At 46.7% G+C, this 17,046-nt stretch overlaps 1 protein-coding gene across 2 annotated transcripts; it reads right to left on the bottom strand.

Moving 5' to 3' along the window:
• Positions 1 to 1,919: 1,919 nt before the first annotated feature.
• Positions 1,920 to 16,818, bottom strand: LOC116938973 (serine/threonine-protein kinase PLK3-like). 2 transcript variants are annotated; one of them, XM_032946763.2, is made up of 15 exons: positions 16,714 to 16,818; positions 14,669 to 14,809; positions 13,940 to 14,047; positions 10,931 to 11,047; positions 10,535 to 10,664; positions 9,693 to 9,780; positions 9,170 to 9,265; positions 8,482 to 8,680; positions 8,036 to 8,159; positions 7,685 to 7,794; positions 7,436 to 7,550; positions 6,536 to 6,992; positions 5,485 to 5,614; positions 5,183 to 5,299; positions 1,920 to 4,219 (listed from the first exon to the last, which is right to left on the bottom strand). In XM_032946763.2, exons 1-15 carry the CDS (start codon positions 16,801 to 16,803, stop codon positions 4,001 to 4,003), a joined length of 2,241 nt encoding a protein of 746 aa, XP_032802654.2. In that variant the 5' UTR covers positions 16,804 to 16,818; the 3' UTR covers positions 1,920 to 4,000. The 2 variants fall into 2 exon arrangements, with proteins under 2 accessions (XP_032802654.2, XP_032802662.2); XM_032946771.2 differs by having other exon boundaries at positions 16,722 to 16,808.
• Between the last annotated feature and the right edge of the window lie 228 nt (positions 16,819 to 17,046).

Below are 17,046 nucleotides of genomic sequence, written 5' to 3'. Positions count from 1 at the left end.
GTAGAACACGCAAATCATGAATGAATACGAAAAGGAAATGAGGTTTTTATTTGGCAGGATACGGTACAAAGGAGGTGGTGGCCAATGGACGAGACTGGTGACATTCCTGAACGTTTCGTCACCCAGTCTGCGAAATCTGCTTTTCCGGCAACCGAAGGAGAGAGAAAAAACGCGCCCAAGAGGATACGCACCCGTGGAGATAGATGCAGCAGTGAGTTGATGGTGGTGGTGGAGCATGGCATCGCAAAGGACCGTGATGGATGGTGACAGTGTAGAGGCCTTCATCCAGTAGTGTATAGATAATAGCTGCTGAACATCAATTAGAAAATCTCACATGGGATTTGTTTTCGATGGTTATAGATTCCACTGCACAAACCAATCGGGGATTCAGTGGTCCATTGGTATTTTTTATTTATTGTATTCTTATATCATTATTTCAGGTTGTATGTTTAAATAAAATGTAGTTTATATAGAATTGTGTTAATATTTGTGATCAGTTTATTACACTACTTCTTTGGACTGTAAAGTGCCTTGGATTGCTTTTTCTAGGATAGGAGTTACTGTATATCAGCTTTATTTTATTGTAACTATTAAATTAACTAAAAACGCACTCGTCACTGGTCAAAGATAATCATTTGACCATATAGGGACTCGTCTACTTACGAACATTCGACTTATGAACTTTCAGAGATACGATCAAACCTGTCCGGATGTGATATGTCCAGTCGCATGTTCGGACCGAGTCGTAAGTTCAACCGCCGCGCAATAGATGGCGGTGGTGGCATCTACATTTGCACAACATGAACCAGTGGCATCTAGAGGACATTATCCAACTTTTAAAGCCATTCCCCCGTATTTGGTGTACATGCCGTACAACCTGTTTGGAATCGACGGGAAAAAAGTTGGACTTACGAACAGACCTCTGGCACCTAAGTCGTTCGTAAGTAGCGGAGTCCCCTTAACACATTTTTCACTCGTCTACCCATTTGAAACGCGCAGTGAACAGTCCACGGCACAGACATCCTCACCTGGAACTCTGAATTGCCAAAGCCGACAAAGTTTCAGACACCAATTACACCTCTTTACCTTGGGGTTGCTTCATTTTTTTTCCCTTCCACGGATGTTGTGCGCGTGTTGTTTGTATCTCCGAGCACCCGTGTACAGCTCACAGGAGGAAACTGACTCAGCAGTTGAACCTGCATCCTTCCACGTTCCCAGTGGGTGCTATGGCAATCACCACACCACACCCTTGCAGCCGCTGCGAACCCCAAATGTTTAATGTGGCCCACTTAAGCATATACGTCATGAAATTACTAAATTCCAAAGCCACTTGAGCCAACACCTGGTATAAAAATTTGTCTCGTTAGCCTTTCCCATGTCTTGCCACGGACGTTCATCATCGTCTATAAAAATAGGACAGAGCAACAGAGCCCACCGCCTCGTGTCGCTTAGGAGACGGCGTTCACAGCAGCCTGGCGGCATTCGTGGATTTCCAGATCCTGTCAGACGACCAGGCCCCTTCATTATTTAAGAGCCACTCCCTGTTGTTTGATCTTATGCGCAACAAACCCAGACCACACACACGTGTATATATACACAAAGATCACCGGTATAGCCTTAGCACACTGTTAAGGCAAGTGCTGTTAGCGAGCAACTATGAAGGCCGGCACGGCACACGAGGGGGGTGGAAGACCAGAGATCACGCCCGGCCGCCTTTGTCTTCCCGGTGGCGATGAGTTTACAAACCACACCAGGTACTCATGAGGCCGAGTAGACCTAGGAGAGGCCCAGGATGGTGGTAGATAATTGTCACTGGTGTTGACCGTGGGCGGGAATCATTCGGATCACCAGTTTTGGAGTGCAGCGAGCTAACCCTTACACTACCGCTCCCCACACATACAAGCATTCATACACACATATGCTTTAAAACATATACAAAACGCACCTTTATTTTTCTATAAAAATCACAATCTAGAGGTGAATACATTAAGTTATTGAAAATATTTACAACGCAGTCTTAAGTGTTAAAATTTAAGTCGCCGTTTTTAATTCAAAAAGTGCCACAAAATTACACTTAAAATGTTGATCTTAAAATGTGAAAATAAATTTCACTTAAATATTAAAACCAAAAACACCTAAGGTGTCGTAGCTGCTGTACGAAATATTAAATAACAAAAAAATGAGACATTACAATACATTAATCCGTGAAATAAATAATCAAATCACAAATATCGCTGAAGGGTCACTTCGGAGTGCTGGACTCAGACAGCCTCCATAAGTTTAATACCCTAATGGGGTCGACTCACAGTGGTTCCTGTGAACTGGTTGCTGGATAGGAGTGTGGAATTTCCACTACAGGGTCACCAATAGAGGTGAGCACTAAGTGTGCAAAACTCACAATTAAATTAAACAAAAAAAAATTGGTCTCGTGTTTTTTGTTATCAGTCGTAGTTTTGTACACAATATTAACCTAATTACAACATTGGCGTATCATTTGCAGACATCTTAAAACAATAAGATCCACACTGTTCGATACATGTCGTGTAATATTGATGCATCATTACCATACCGAATTGACACCACCCCAAAGCCCTTGAAGTAGAGACTCCAACTTTGTAAGGAAAAAAAAACACTTTAGACACGCATTTTACCCACGAGCGTTTTCCAACATTCTTAAATATATCTATAACTTAAAATATAAAGATAGTTTATAAATAGAGACCCCAAAGTAGCAAATGGCTCGTCTACGGTAGCTGCACAAAGGCCTATGCTCCGAGCTGCCCAACAAGTTTTAACCTTCTATAGATACGAATGGACGTTCTGGTATCCCTGTGTTGACGTCAACTTGTGGCAAGGACGTCAACTCATTTGAATGCGTGGCTGCAAAGCCATTTTCCACAGAAACCTTCAGTATCCTCGATAAAATGTGACGGGGAGGGGGGGAGTAGTGGTTAGCGCACTGCGCAGTGAGGCCAGCGACCTGAGCTGGATTGCTGGCCACAGCTAACCCCAACCAGTACTGATCCACGTGGTGAAGTATGGTCAAACAACCCCCACGACAAACATGGACTGGGGGGCGAGGGGGGGGGTGGCTTCATCCAGCAGTGGATTGACAACAGACTAATTATTATAATTTTTTAAATCAAAATGGAAAAACTTTTAAGGCAAACATCAATGGACTATTGCTGGTAGTGACTTCAGAAAGCGTCTCGTTACCGAAAAGTTGAACTAATGTTGGACGGCCCAAGTCACTCGGCCTAGAAGTGTTACTACGATGTGAGTAATACTCGTCTTTTGGAGAGTGCTTTTAACAGCATACATTGAATAACTTAAAAAATAAAAGCACATTATTAATCTTACATTAATTTATGTCAAACTTAAGGCTCGGTCATAGTTGTCCAGGTGGCGCCGGGGTTTCATTATGGGGGCGTGTTAAACACGGAGCCAGCACCACTGAGAACCCGGGGGGTTCAATGCCCAAGAGCTGATAGACTCGGGGGAATTTTATATTGACCGTATTATATTAATAATGGCTATGTGAGGAATACTAATCCAAAATTACCAAGGTCCTGAGTTCAAGGTTGGAGCCCTGGGTCTAGCTATCTCGAAAGGGATTCACATGAGCTAATGTCAGAGGGAACAAATCAATACTTTTTTTTCACCGGTAAAACACCACTGCCGCGACTACTATTGCTGATGACTATGCTGCTGTTGCTGTTAATGATAGGAAAATTCCAGGGCCGCTGTTAATGACGCTGTTGCTAATGATGATAATGTTGCTATGAATAATAGATAATAATGATGCGACAAATAATGACCATGCTACCAGTGCTGCTAATGATGAGTGTGAAGCAGCTGATGAAAATTAGGATGCTGCTGCTGCTGCTGGTAATGGATGATTCTCATGATGATGGGTCATTATGATGATGGTTGCGGCTACTGCTTCCACTGATGCTGCTAACAACATCGTCGCCACTACAGATGACGACGAAGGTAGCTACTACGGCTTCTCCTGCTGCCGCTGCTGCTGCTGCGTTACGAGCAGTCCCAGTGCGTAAGCGAGCCTCGTCCGGATGAGCGCGCGATGGGGCGAGTCTCCCAGCTGCTGCGCGCTGTAATCGGACGCCTCGCGACGATCGTTCACGAACGTGAGGAGTTTGTCCCCTCCCTTGCTCTCCCCGAACACGACGACCTTCGTGTGGTCACGGTAGAAGTTCACCTGGAAGGCGACAAAGGATCATGGGGGTTAAAGAAGGCAGTCAAAGAGGTCAGGGCCTCGGGTGATTAAACTAAAACTCAATTATTTTTTATCTTACCAGATAAGCCCAATGAGCTAAGTAGCTCTTTTTCAGAAGGGACCTGGCCCCAAATGATAGCTCAACGAAGTGGCTTATCGCGTGGAAATTTATAGCAGACACACTCTAAATGCATGTCTCTAAATATTGAGGAAAAAACCGGAGGACCCGGAGAAGATTCCACAAGACCACGGGGAGAGAGACACACAGTTCCTCCTTTAAATGTTGAATAGTTGCATGTTGCATGAATATAAGTTCCAAGATTGAAAGTGGAAATGTTAAAAGTTGAATTGGGTTATGGTATTTTAGGATCTTGTTTAGATCGTTTCTCATTCAGTGTCATTTCACCAATCTCGTTTTCACCATCGGTCTCAATGGAACAACTTATAATCTGCATGCATTGTAAACTATCAAAATCAAACATGCACGTATCGCGAGATTCATTGTCAAAAGCCCCAAATATATTTGTTCAAATATATACATCGCGGGTGCAGCAGTGAATAGGAGGAGAAAGCACGCAGCTCGAATCATTATATTAAATTCAACGAACATTTTAAACTCAAAGAAAGTTCAATAAAAAAAACGATGTACTCTCTGAACATATAACTCTATCAACACAGAGTTCGATTGGGGGGATATTTTCACAATTCTGGCTATGGTCTTATGATGCTGGTTGTAACTATCAGTGAAATGCCGTACCCATTGAAATGTTGCGAGATTTACTGGTGGTGCTCCTGAAGCAGTAAAAAACTGGCACGTTTGTTCATCACGTGTCAACTTATTTATAGGCTGTGTGTCGGGTGGAGGCGGTGTACGACATGCATTTTATTTGTGCAATCTGACCCAAAACGATCAATTACGAATTGTTGATAATCGTGTTGTGGTACCTGCACAGTGTTGTTGCTGAAGAGCATCAAAACAGCGCGGTCCGTCTTCACCCACTGGACCAGGAATATAGTCTCGTCACTCCTCCTCTCCACCCGTTGGCTGGCAGCGTCCACTCCCTGGCCAATCACAGAAAGCGTTAACAACAGCGTTAGGAGGGGGGGGGAAGCAGAAGAAAGGCTTTGGCTTGATGACGATGTCGACACTAGTTTTGTTGTTCATGGCAATTACACTGCTGCAGTAGATTTTGGCAATGTTGATGCAATTGCTGTTGACGATTGCGATAGCACCGATTTCCGCTTACCTCAAGGAGATGTTGATCCATGAATTGAGTAAAATATCGCAGCGTCGCCACAACTCGGGTCATGTGATGCGGGGGAGAGGTCAGATCAAAGGTCGTTGCTGTGCCAACCTCAGCCTGGTGCTGAACAGTCCTGCATTAGAAACAAAGATAAATTACCCACAATGCCCCTGTGAAAAACGCCTTCGTCGATAAACTGATTTGATGCAAAAATTATGTGGTTGCGACAAGATAAAACACCATACAGTGTGCTTTTACATATTTGATTATGTTTCAATGTTGATTTATTAATAAAGTCATAATAAAGGTTTTTGGGTTAGATCGCGTTATTTTTAAATGTGTCGCAACCCTCCACCACCCGACATAGCCAATGTAAAAAAAGTGTCACGTTGACAAAAGACAAATAGTTCACTACTTTAACCCACCGGTGTGTTGAAGAGTGAATCCACAACATTAACAATTTTTGAGTACGAGTTTCGCTGGTAATTACATCCAGCATAATCGGGCAATTTGCCAGATTACTATTTGCCAGAATACTATTCTGGCACATTGCCCGATGATGCTGTATGTAATTACCAGTGAAACTCGTACTCAAAAATTGTAAATGTTGTGGATTCACTCTTCAACACAGGTGGGCTAAAGTAGTGAACTATTTGTCTTTTGTCAACGTGACACTTTTTATACTGATTGGCCCTGTCGGGTGATGGAGGGTTGCGACACATTTATAAATAACGCGATCTAATCCAAAAACCTTTATTATGATTAATAAATGTTTAACTTTTTCAGCTCCCAAGTATTTTTTACAGGAACATTTTACAAAAAAACCCTTCAAACTTATTGTTTTTTTCAGATTCGGTCAAAGAATGTCTCATTCAACTTAAAATATAGCCTTTTTTATCAAATTAGTGCGAGCAAACAGGCCACACATTTAACCATAAACCAATCACTTTTCCCCCTTATCTTTGGCTTCCAAGCACCTCTAAGGGGGTGCAGGCCAAGGACCCAAAAGTAAAAAGCCCGATAACAATGAAAATAAATTAAAAAGTAAACGTACGTGGCATCTGAGAGCAGGCGGAAGTGGCTGCCTTCGTTTGACAGAACTCCAACGCTGCCATCGCTCAGCTTGTATCCAAACCCCAGGCGATTCGAGTGATCGACCCACTTTGTGACCCACAGGCCCCGTCTCTTTGACGACCCCTGATCTCCCGGTGGCACCTTGTTCTCAGAATCCACTTTTTCTTGCTCCTGCTGCTGCGGTTGGAGTCCCAGTTCCTTCTGTTCCTCTTGCTTTCTTTTCTCGCATGTTTGTTGCTGCTCATGCTGTTTTGTCAGCGCGTGTTCCTCACAACTTTGTTCGTTATGGATTTTTTCATCACAACTTTTGTGCTGCTGCGGTTGTTGTTGTTGTAGTGAGGGTAGGTGGCATGTCGCCACGTGCTTAAGGCACACCCTGAGGGCAGACATGGACGCTCCAACGACGTCGGCGGTGGGGCCTGGCGGCGAGTCCAAGCCTAGAAATTCAACCACAACGTCAATCATTGTCACCAACGTGAATGTCGCCATGAACATGTTGGAGGTGCTGGGCAAATATTGCAGGTGTTGAGTTGAGTCAGCGGTAATGACTCGCACATATAACCCAGCGCTTTAGAGGTAAGGGTTGGTAGATAGCATGCACAGAATTGTGAAACGAGTCATCAAATTATTATTATTATGGTTGTCGGAGAAGATGTTAGGAGCGACCTACGTTAAGATTCCCAACCATGGCTCTCACCAGTGGTGGGTGACAACTGCACCGCTCCTCGGTCCTCCTTCACCGTCCCTCACTGGCCAGTGCGGTAGAATATGGTCAAATAACCACCATGACAACCACGGGGGAGGCCTTCATCACCCAGCCGTGGATTGACAAAGGGAGGGTGCTGTGTAAGGTGTTTGAGGTGTTAAGGAGGCCACTCACAATCACTGCTTTCTCTTCTGCTGCTACTGCTGCTGCTGATAATGGTTCTCTCTCCAGTACATCTCTCACTGGATTCTCTGTCCTCCGTTGGAGATAGATCTGTCCTCAAGCAAACCTGGAAAACATCAACCCCAACATCAGCGCCATCACGAATATGAACACTAACATCAGCATAATGACCTTCAATAGCACCATGAGCAATATCACCACAATCATCGCCACCAATATCACCACCACCACGACCATTACCTCAGTGTTGCTTCCCGTTTGACATGACGCGCAGTTCAGTCCGGCCTTGAGCATGTCACTAGTCAACATCTTTTGACCCCCGTCGCCATGGCGATCGACAATATCTGACCCTGCAAAGTGGGGGGGGGGTCAAAAAAGGCTGCTGAGTTCCAGAATTAAATCGAGTGTTGTGCATTTCCGTGTCTTTTGTGCGTTATAGATTGTTGTGTGTTCTCTGTTATCTCATTTTTTTCCAAATCCTCCTGTGTTCTGAATTATTATGCCAAGGGTTGTTGTGTGTGCTCCGGACAGCCATGTGTTCCGGATCATCGTGTGTTCAGTGCTCGCATGTTCCGGTGAAATTGTCCTCACCGCGAGGCTTCCGGCGGAAGATGGTCGCCGCAGCTTTCCGGAGGAGTCGACCGGCGGAGCTCGGTGTCCGGAAGATGGGAGGGGAGAGATGCGAGGATGTGGGGAGACGATCCGGAACAAAACCCTAAGAGGCAGGCAAGCAAAACACATGTAGAGCACATTTACATATAGTCAAACACAGAGTACAAGAAGCAAATATCCTGCATGTGTGTGTATCTATATTTACACTCAAAGACATGCATGGATATGTATGCATACAGAAACAAACACACACTTAAATACTGTATTTAAACACAGACACGCAGTAATTTTTAACCTGACATTCCCATTATGAATTCAATAAAACCAAAATGAATTTCAGAGACCCTGAACTTGCACCCAGGCACAACACTCAAAAACCTGCCTCTATGCATCCCCGAGTTGCCATCATTAAGTCATCATCGTACCTGCATAAGGAAGGGGTGGGACTGAAGGTCGAGCAGGGACGCCCGGAGGTCAGGGTCAGGGGTGAGGGCAGAGGTCAAGAGGTCACGGGCAGCATGGGAGAGCGAGGGTGGGAAGTTGAAGCGCCCGCTCCGGATGCACGCGTAGGTGTTGGCGAGGTCAGAGGTCGAGAAGGGAGGGCGCCCGGCGAGCATGGTAAACCTACAAGAACAACATCAAAGTTGGTGTGTAGGTTTTTGCAGTTATGCGTACGAGTCGGCGTGTATTGGTATGCATGTGCGTGGGTTGGTTGGAATGCATGTCTGTGGGATGGTATGTGTGTGGATTGATATGCGTGTGTGTGGTTTGGTGTATGTGTGGGTTGGCATATGGGCAGCGGTGGCACCGTGGTTAGCGCACGGTGCTACGAACCCAGAAACCAGAGTTCGATTGCCGCTCACGGCCAATACCAGTGACGACTATCTGAACCGATCCTGGGTCTCCCCTCAATTGCATACTTGGTATGATGTATAAACATCGCCACTGGGGAGACAAAGGGCATGGTTCTGGTCACACCACCCCCTCGTGTGCTGGCCTTGTTGGCATGTGCGTATTGGTATGCGTGGGATTGTGGTAGGTTTGTGTTTACGCGTGTGTTGATATGCGTGGAATTGGTATGTGTGCGCTCCATGTTGGTATGCGTGTACGTACACGGCACACCCCAGTGACCAGATGTCAGCCTCAGGACCGTGACCTCGCTTATTCAGAACCTCCGGAGCCAAGTAATTGGGGGTTCCACACACAGTGCTGTAAGGGATTATCAAAGACAAAGACACACACACAAACATATAAATTTTAAACATACAGCAAGATGTATACACACATATGCACATGACGACACACACACACTGCACCATACAAAGTCTCTTGATCTCATGCAAGCCGCATCAAACTCCATTGGACAGCTGAGGACACAACCATCGTGTGTCACAAGCTGTGCGTGTTTTGTTCAGTAACTATATTTGTTATACGCGTGTAAGTTATTATTTTGGCGAAGTAGTTTCCGCTATTATTATGAGTATACAACTGTTATTTCAGTTATTTGGGTCATACAAACGAGGAACGAGTCACACTGAACACCAACGGTCATGATATTTGATAACGATGAAATTAAAAACGTCCCCATTGAGTTGGTGCACCGTCTAATCCCTGGGTCCACTCAGACAGAACACACCGCTTCCTCATCTCCGGAGGCTCCAATGTGGTCGCCAGACCCAGATCTCCAATCTTCACCTCCATTGAGTCGGTGACGAAAAAGTTTCCTGGGATAAAAGACCAGGGTAGGGCTCACGTTAGGGCTAGTTCTAGCATTAGGGCGAACATTAGTGTCAGGGCTAGTGTTTGGCAGTGTTAACGGTAGTGCTAGCATTAGGGTGAGTATTAGTGTCACGACCACTGTCTGTTATTGTTAAGGGTAGTGTTCGTACCGAGGCTATTGTTCGGGTTAATGTTAGGGTGAGAGCTAGGGTTATGGTTAGTGTTAGGATTAGTGTTGTTCGAGCGAAAGGTAGAGGTATCGTTATTGTTACATTTCGGATAGAGTTCGTATCAGTTACTCTACCAGTGAACCTAGAGCTTGCCACGAAACAAAACGCCAGCCTGTGTACCCCATGTCATCGCACGCCACACCCCTACCCCTCTCCGTGAGTAATGTGGTGGTTGTGGAGAGGGTGGAGGAGTTCCTGTATGTGGGCAGTGCGCTCGTGACCAACTCTGGTTTGGCAGGAGAGGTCTCTACTCGGAATCAGTCAAGCAGCATTATAATTTCATCAGCTGTATAACAACGCTGTGTGGAAACTGTATGGCCTGTCGCTCTACACGAAGCTCTGGGTCTCAAAGATGACATGGCCCCAAAGCAGCTTCAAGCTTGACCTAGCCTGGCACATGCGCTATGATGATTTCACTGCCACATGGTGGCTGTTTCTCATGCTGTGTGTGTATAATGTGTCTGTGTGTGTATGTATGTTCATATACGTGCGCACTCGTTTGTAAGTATGTTCATGTGCAGACACTTACCCAGCTTCAGATCCCGATGTACCACGCCGCACTGGTGTAGATATCGCAGGCCCGAGATGAGCTGCCGCAGATAGTACTTCACCTCCGTCTCGGTCAGAACCTTCCTCGATCGGAGCATGTGTGCCAGGGACTGGGAATTGGACAAAAAAACAAGGTTATTGTGAGTTTACAAGCCTCCAGTCACTCCCATGTGTCTTCCCCTTCTACTGTGTAGCTCATATCTCTCTTCAGGACTCCATGCCACCCGCTTTCCTCCCCATCTCTCCCCTTCCTTCCCCGTGTCTCCCTCATATCCCTCCGTATTTCCCTTCTTCTCCAAATCTCTACCTTCTCTTCCCCCATGTCTCTCCCCCCTCCTCCCCGTGCCTCTCGTCTCCCCTTCCTTATCTCTCGCACCTGCCCATTGCACAGCTCCAGGATGATGTAGATGAAGTTTTCATCTTCGAAGCTGGATATGAACTGGACGATATGGCGATGGTGCAGTTTTCGGTGAAGGGAAATTTCTTGTTCAATCTGAAATGCAGACACAAACACAGATCCCCAAGTTTGTCTCGTGTTCCATCGGGGTAAGTGCCGTTAACGAGCACCCGTTACGGTCACTGTGGTAGGCGAAGGGGTGGATAGGTCAGCACCACGTGAGTTCACCTTTGTCTCCCCAGTGCTGATGTTTACACACCACACCAGGGAACTGAGATTGCAACAGGTTCAGATTCCACTTTCCACCGATGTCATTAATGATTGGGAATTGAACCCTGACCACTGAGATCATAGTGCTGTGCATGCACCACTGCACCACCACTTCCCATACACAAAGATCCCCCCTGTATAGCTGTAACAGACTTTTTGGGGCAAGTGTTGTTAGCAAGCACTTATGAAAGCTGGCACAGAGGCCAGCACCACGCCCAGCTGCTTTTGTCTTCCGAGCGGAAATGTTTACACACCACATCAAGTACTCATTTGAGGCCAAATCGATCTAGGGAAGGTCCAGGACTTGTTCAGATAATTTTCACTGGTTTTGGCCAAGAGCAGGAATGGAACTCAGGTCTCCAGGTTCGTAGCGCAGCACACCAAACCACGATGCCACCGCTCCCCACAACTTATACACACACAGATACACATTCAAGACACATCTATACACCCATACATGTAAACAAGCACATAGATTTGTAAACATGCTAAGGCATAAACATACAAACATGAACAAAAATAAACACGCACATACCCCCCCTTCACACACAATCAAATCAAAACATCTCCCAACTACTCACAATTCTGGTGTGGTTCTCATTGGTGGCTCCGAGCCAAATAAGGAAATTCCACATTTTTATGATGGGGCCACACTCTCCACCAGTGGCCACCACTGACTTCCCACAAAAGGAAAATGCATTTAATGAACCTTGGAGAGATGATCATGATGCTGCTGCTACCGCCGTTGATGCTGATGATACTGCCGACGCTGCTACTGCTGATGATGATGATGCTGCTGCTGTTCCCGCTGATCACTCATAATGACCATGGGTTTTAATTTATCTCGATCAGAATTCGACATCCAAATAACTAACAGGAAACCTGTGACTCGGTAAGCCTTTCCTGCTTCGAAAATATTTGTAAAACATTTCAAAAGTTAGAGGTGCACTCTACATTAAATGGTTTTGAGGCAGTGCTCTGTTACTGCTCACATGGATTGATGACTAACACAAACAATAAAAAATGATATTGGCATACAATACTTGCTGATTTGCTGTAATAGTCATGTTTTTTTTTTTAAACGAGACGAAGAGAGCAACACCCTTCATGGTCTACATATAAAATAGTTTGGTTTCTTCTTAAAGAAAGGGTTAACAAAAAATAAGTTTCCAAAAATGTATCTTAGCCTGGAAATATCCCAAACTTATTCCATGAGGAGACATCATTCTTGGCGCTCGATTGGCTTAAGCTCGGTCACCTGACTGTAACCGTGACCCAGGCGCCATGGGCGTGAAGCAAACAGCGACGTTACAGGGAAACTATGCACGTGTGTAAATATTTGAGCTATTTTTAAACGTCTCTTTCATTTCCTTGTAAATTCCTCAGCTATCGTGTAACCTTAACTTTTCATGGCGAGAGTTATAATGAAAGAGCCACTGGCTTTTCTGAATTATTATTATGACTATCATTTCATCCGTCTGGGTGGCAAAGAAAAGTTTTGGGTTCAACTCCAGGTTGTGGGTTGGCTTTTCCGATCATCCTAATAATCCTCTCTGGGGTTGATAAAATGATAATCACTGCTATGTGAGAGGTTAATGATGATTGGGCATCGTGTAGGGAAGACTGGTTCCTGCTATGGCAATGTGGAACATCCACTTCTGGCTTGGGGCCAGCAACAGAGATGAGTGCTGCCCCATCGGCTGTATACGTGGAGAGAAACGTTAACTTCTTAAACTTTCAGGTGCACCATCAATCTCGCAGTGCTGACTATCTCTGGCACGATCACTATGAACCTCGCAAGAGAGACACCAAGGCTCGAAACTTGAACATTGCTCCCAATACAGCATGTTTTCCTAACGCAAATTTTATGTAACGTATTAATATATTAGCGAACACATTTTTTATACTGTGGATGCGAATTGAATACAATGCGATCGAGTGAACAGAACTGCGTCGCATGAGTAGGAATAAGCGGTTGCACGGCTGCCTCGGCGTAACATCACACAAGCCGCGATGCTGCTAAATGCCTGCATATGCATCTCACTTGTTATCATGGGCTCTGCTTTATCCTATACCTACTATAATCACCCAGGAATGTCCTTAACGCTCGTGACGTCACTCCACATCGACCAGCCCCCCTCAGCAGGTGACGTCCTCCACATGGATCCCCTCCTCATTAATAATCATTAACAGGCGACGTTTGGCAAATGGACCCCCCCCCCCATTCATAATAATTAGCAGGTGACGTCACTCCACATGGGGGGCCGAGGCGCCTCCTCCCCCCCCCCCTCCTCGGCGTCAACTTACAACCCTCACTACAAAGGCAGAACCCTCACGTCACGCCATCTCCGTAACGCTCTTGAGACATCAAAGTAAAAAGGACGTCATGATGAACAAGGGATTATAGCCTTAAAATGAAATAGGTCTGTGTCACCGCGCCCTTACAAATTGCACACGAATTGATGCAATGAATATCACGTCGCGCTCTGATTTTCGCTTGCAAGTTTCAGATTTACTGCAAGACACCCGTCCTTGGATGGGCAAAATGCTAGTATTATATATTATTTACTATAATGCATTTTTCCACAACGCAGAGTTCTTCAGGAACGCAACTACCGCAATACAGGAGAACAGACTGTACCTCGAACCCAGGGCTTCAGCCATGCTGGCTGGCTCAGTGTCTCTCTGGTAACGGTCACCGTCAGACCAGACCCTCACCTTTGCTCTGTGTCCTGGCTTCTCAACCCTCTGCTTGGTGATGATTTTCGCGGCGAAGTGGCAGCCAGTGTATTCCTCAGTCACCAAGTAGCATCGCGCAAAGCCTCCCTGAGACAAACAGCACAAAGGACAGCGGCGATCAGGGCAACACCATCGTCAGCAGCAGAACAATAATCATATTCAGCAGCAACGGTGATGTAATTTGCGGCAGTATCACCAGAAGTAGCAGCAGTGGTCATAGCAACAGCAGCAGCATCACTGCTACTGCTACGTCTTGTCATGATCACCAGCAGCAGCAGTAGTACGATACAGCAGTAGCAGCAATAGTGCAAACAGAAGTGGTAGCGTGATCAGTTGCAACAGTAATAACACCACAACCACCACCACCACCTTCACCAATTAATCAGCAGCAATAGCAACAGTAACAACAGCAACAAGGATATTCGCCACTAAGTGGTGGTGACGTCACCACGGCGTTTTGTGCCAGGCTATGTGCACGTTGAGGCAAGTTGTCGAAGGCTCGCTGTGGCAGGGGGTCACAGAACAGACCCAGGTGCCACGGGGTTGACCGGCTGCAACAACTGGCAGTTCCACCCTAAGTGCTCGCTCCCCATCGTGCCAACGCACCTCCGATCAGCACAGCTGGCTATGTACGGTGCGAAAGACGATCAACGCGCATACAACCGAGTTCAAATCACCACAGAGGCGTTCGCTCACTCGCTTGCTCACCTTGCCCAGGAGGCGCCCCCGTGAGTAGAGAATGTCACGGCTCGCGTCTCTGATGACCCGCGGTGGCCGAGGAGGCAGCTCTGAGGACATGACCCGGGGCGCCGAGTTTTCAACCTCGGTACTCGCGGAACTCAAAAAGGCCTGGAAACGAGGAACAACGCCGAGAAGTGAACAAAAAATAAAACCTTGAACACACCAAAGATGCAGCACCAAAAACCCAGAAACCTGACCCAGACCGACATCATCATCATCGTCGTCCAGTACTTCATCTCAGCTGGACGGAGTCTGCGTACTGATATTGCACTTGAATTATTTCACAACAGTTGCCTTGTTTATTTCACAAGACAGCTGTACTTATCTCAGCGGCCAGTGGTGTCATAGATTTAGAAGAAATATACTGGGTACAATTAGAAGAATTATTATCATGTAGTGGAAGTACCTTACTCATTGTTTTTTTTTTCGGTAAAGTCACGTATGTGGAAATACAATAAAATACAATAAAATTATATTATTGTATTTCTACATACGTGACTTTACCGAAAAAACCAATGAGTAATTGTATGCAGTCGCGAAAGCTTTAATACTGGAAGTGCCTTGTTGTACAGGTACTCTCGGGGTAGTGCCTCGCGCTAAGATAATCCTGACTTTGTGTGGCGAGATGTTCACGACCACCTGGCGTGCAGGAGAGGTCATGGGGTCAATCCCTGTTTATTTGGAGTTTGCAGTGTCTCTCTCCCCGTGGTCTCGTGGATTTTCCTCGGTCCTCCGGTTTCCCCCCTCACATTTAGAAGCCACATCACGTCTTTAGAGTATATGGCTGCTATGTAGTTTTGCGCGTGATAAACCACTTCGTTGAGCTATCATTTGTGGCCAGGTCGCTTCTGAAAAAGTTTTATATATATAGCTAAGTGGGCCTCACCTGGTAAAATAACATCGTTATAATTTGAATACTTATCATTTTAACACCACACGGATCACCGGGCAGCAATAACACATTTTACAAATTAAACCTGCATTTAAGCAAACATTTACTCTGCATCATATCTGCAACAGGCTCCCTGTGGGTGCCACTTTCCTTGGGTCCACGCGGGCTACACGTTGACAAGTATTGGCTCCCTCCCTCCTCCAGCAGCGAGAATCTAAAACTCTGGCTACATCGAAGTACCTGCAATCAAGACACGAACCCTGGTGAAGACCGATGGGGGTGTGTGGGGGACAGATGCTGAGCGAGCCCAACAGCAAACAATCTGAGGCCAGCACTTGACTAGACGCGACACCCCACCCCCCTACGCAGTCTCCTCCCTGGTCGTCTATCCGTTAAATCGAAAGCAGACATTGCAGTGACCAAGTGAAGCGAGTTGCTACGCCCTTTCTCTAGCAGGGGGCCCACGTGAAGTGGAGTGGGTAATTACACGCGTGGCTAAATGCAATTAACATGGTCGGCCAAGGGGGCCGATCACACACTCACCCGCTCACTCACCCGGCTCACTAACTCACACTCACCCGGCTCACCCACTCGTTCACCAGCTCACTCTACCACTCACTCAACTTACTCACTCGCCCGTCCGCCCGCGCGGCCACTCAGTCACTCAGCCATTGACTCACCCAATCACTCACCAAGTCACTCACCCAGTCACCCACTCACTCACTCACCAAGTCACTCACCCGCTCACCCAGTCACTCACTCACCAAGTCACTCACTCACCAAGTCACTCACTCACCCACTCACTCACTCACCAAGTCACTCACTCACCCACTCACTCACCCAGTCACCCACTCACTCACTCACCAAGTCACTCACTCACCCGCTCACCCACTCACCCACTTACTCACCCAGTCACCCACTCACCCAGTCACTCGCTCACCCAGTCACTCGCTCACCCAGTCACTCACTCACCAAGTCACTCACTCACTCACCAAGACACCCACTCACCAAGCCACTCAATCACCAAGTCACTCACTCATCAAGTCATTCACTCACCCAGTCACTCACTCACCAAGTCACTCACTCACCAAGTCACTCACTCACCAAGCCACTCACTCACCCGCTCACCTGTTGCTGCTGCTGTTGCTGCCGCCCCGCGCACACGAATTTCAATGAATGAGCGCGGGGGCGTGGACTCGCGTGACGTCATCCGGGGAGGGGGCGTGGTCGAGGGGGGGTGGGGGGAGGGATCCTCGCCGCGCGCGCGCCGCGTACGTTGGTTCGTGACGTCAACACTTTTTTATCGATTTAAACACGCGCCGAATATAAAGCTGCGTTTAAATGTATTTCAATAGCGCCAAGTGATTTTAAAAGCGTTTGTATAGTTTCGCGGGCGTTTGGGCAACGTCACGTCGCGCGTTGCTTTCGGCGCGGATGACGTACACCCCCCCCC

This window comes from Petromyzon marinus, chromosome 1 (assembly GCF_048934315.1).
Source record: "Petromyzon marinus isolate PM22_M1 ecotype Great Lakes invasive population chromosome 1, UKy_Petmar_22M1.pri1.0, whole genome shotgun sequence".
Classification (NCBI taxonomy): domain Eukaryota; kingdom Metazoa; phylum Chordata; class Hyperoartia; order Petromyzontiformes; family Petromyzontidae; genus Petromyzon; species Petromyzon marinus.
This window is presented reverse-complemented; position numbering and strand designations above follow the sequence as displayed.

Excerpts from the sequence above, each read along its gene's own strand:
- LOC116938973 (XM_032946763.2), bottom strand. The coding sequence starts at position 16,803 with ATGACGTCACGCGAGTCCACGCCCCCGCGCTCATTCATTGAAATTCGT. Across the intron at positions 14,810-16,713 it reads CAGCAGCAACAGGTGAGCGG|GCCTTTTTGAGTTCCGCGAG; the intron begins GTGAGTGAGTGG and ends CCTCGTTTCCAG. Across the intron at positions 8,681-9,169 it reads TGGTCACTGGGGTGTGCCGT|GTTTACCATGCTCGCCGGGC; the intron begins GTACGTACACGC and ends TTGTTCTTGTAG.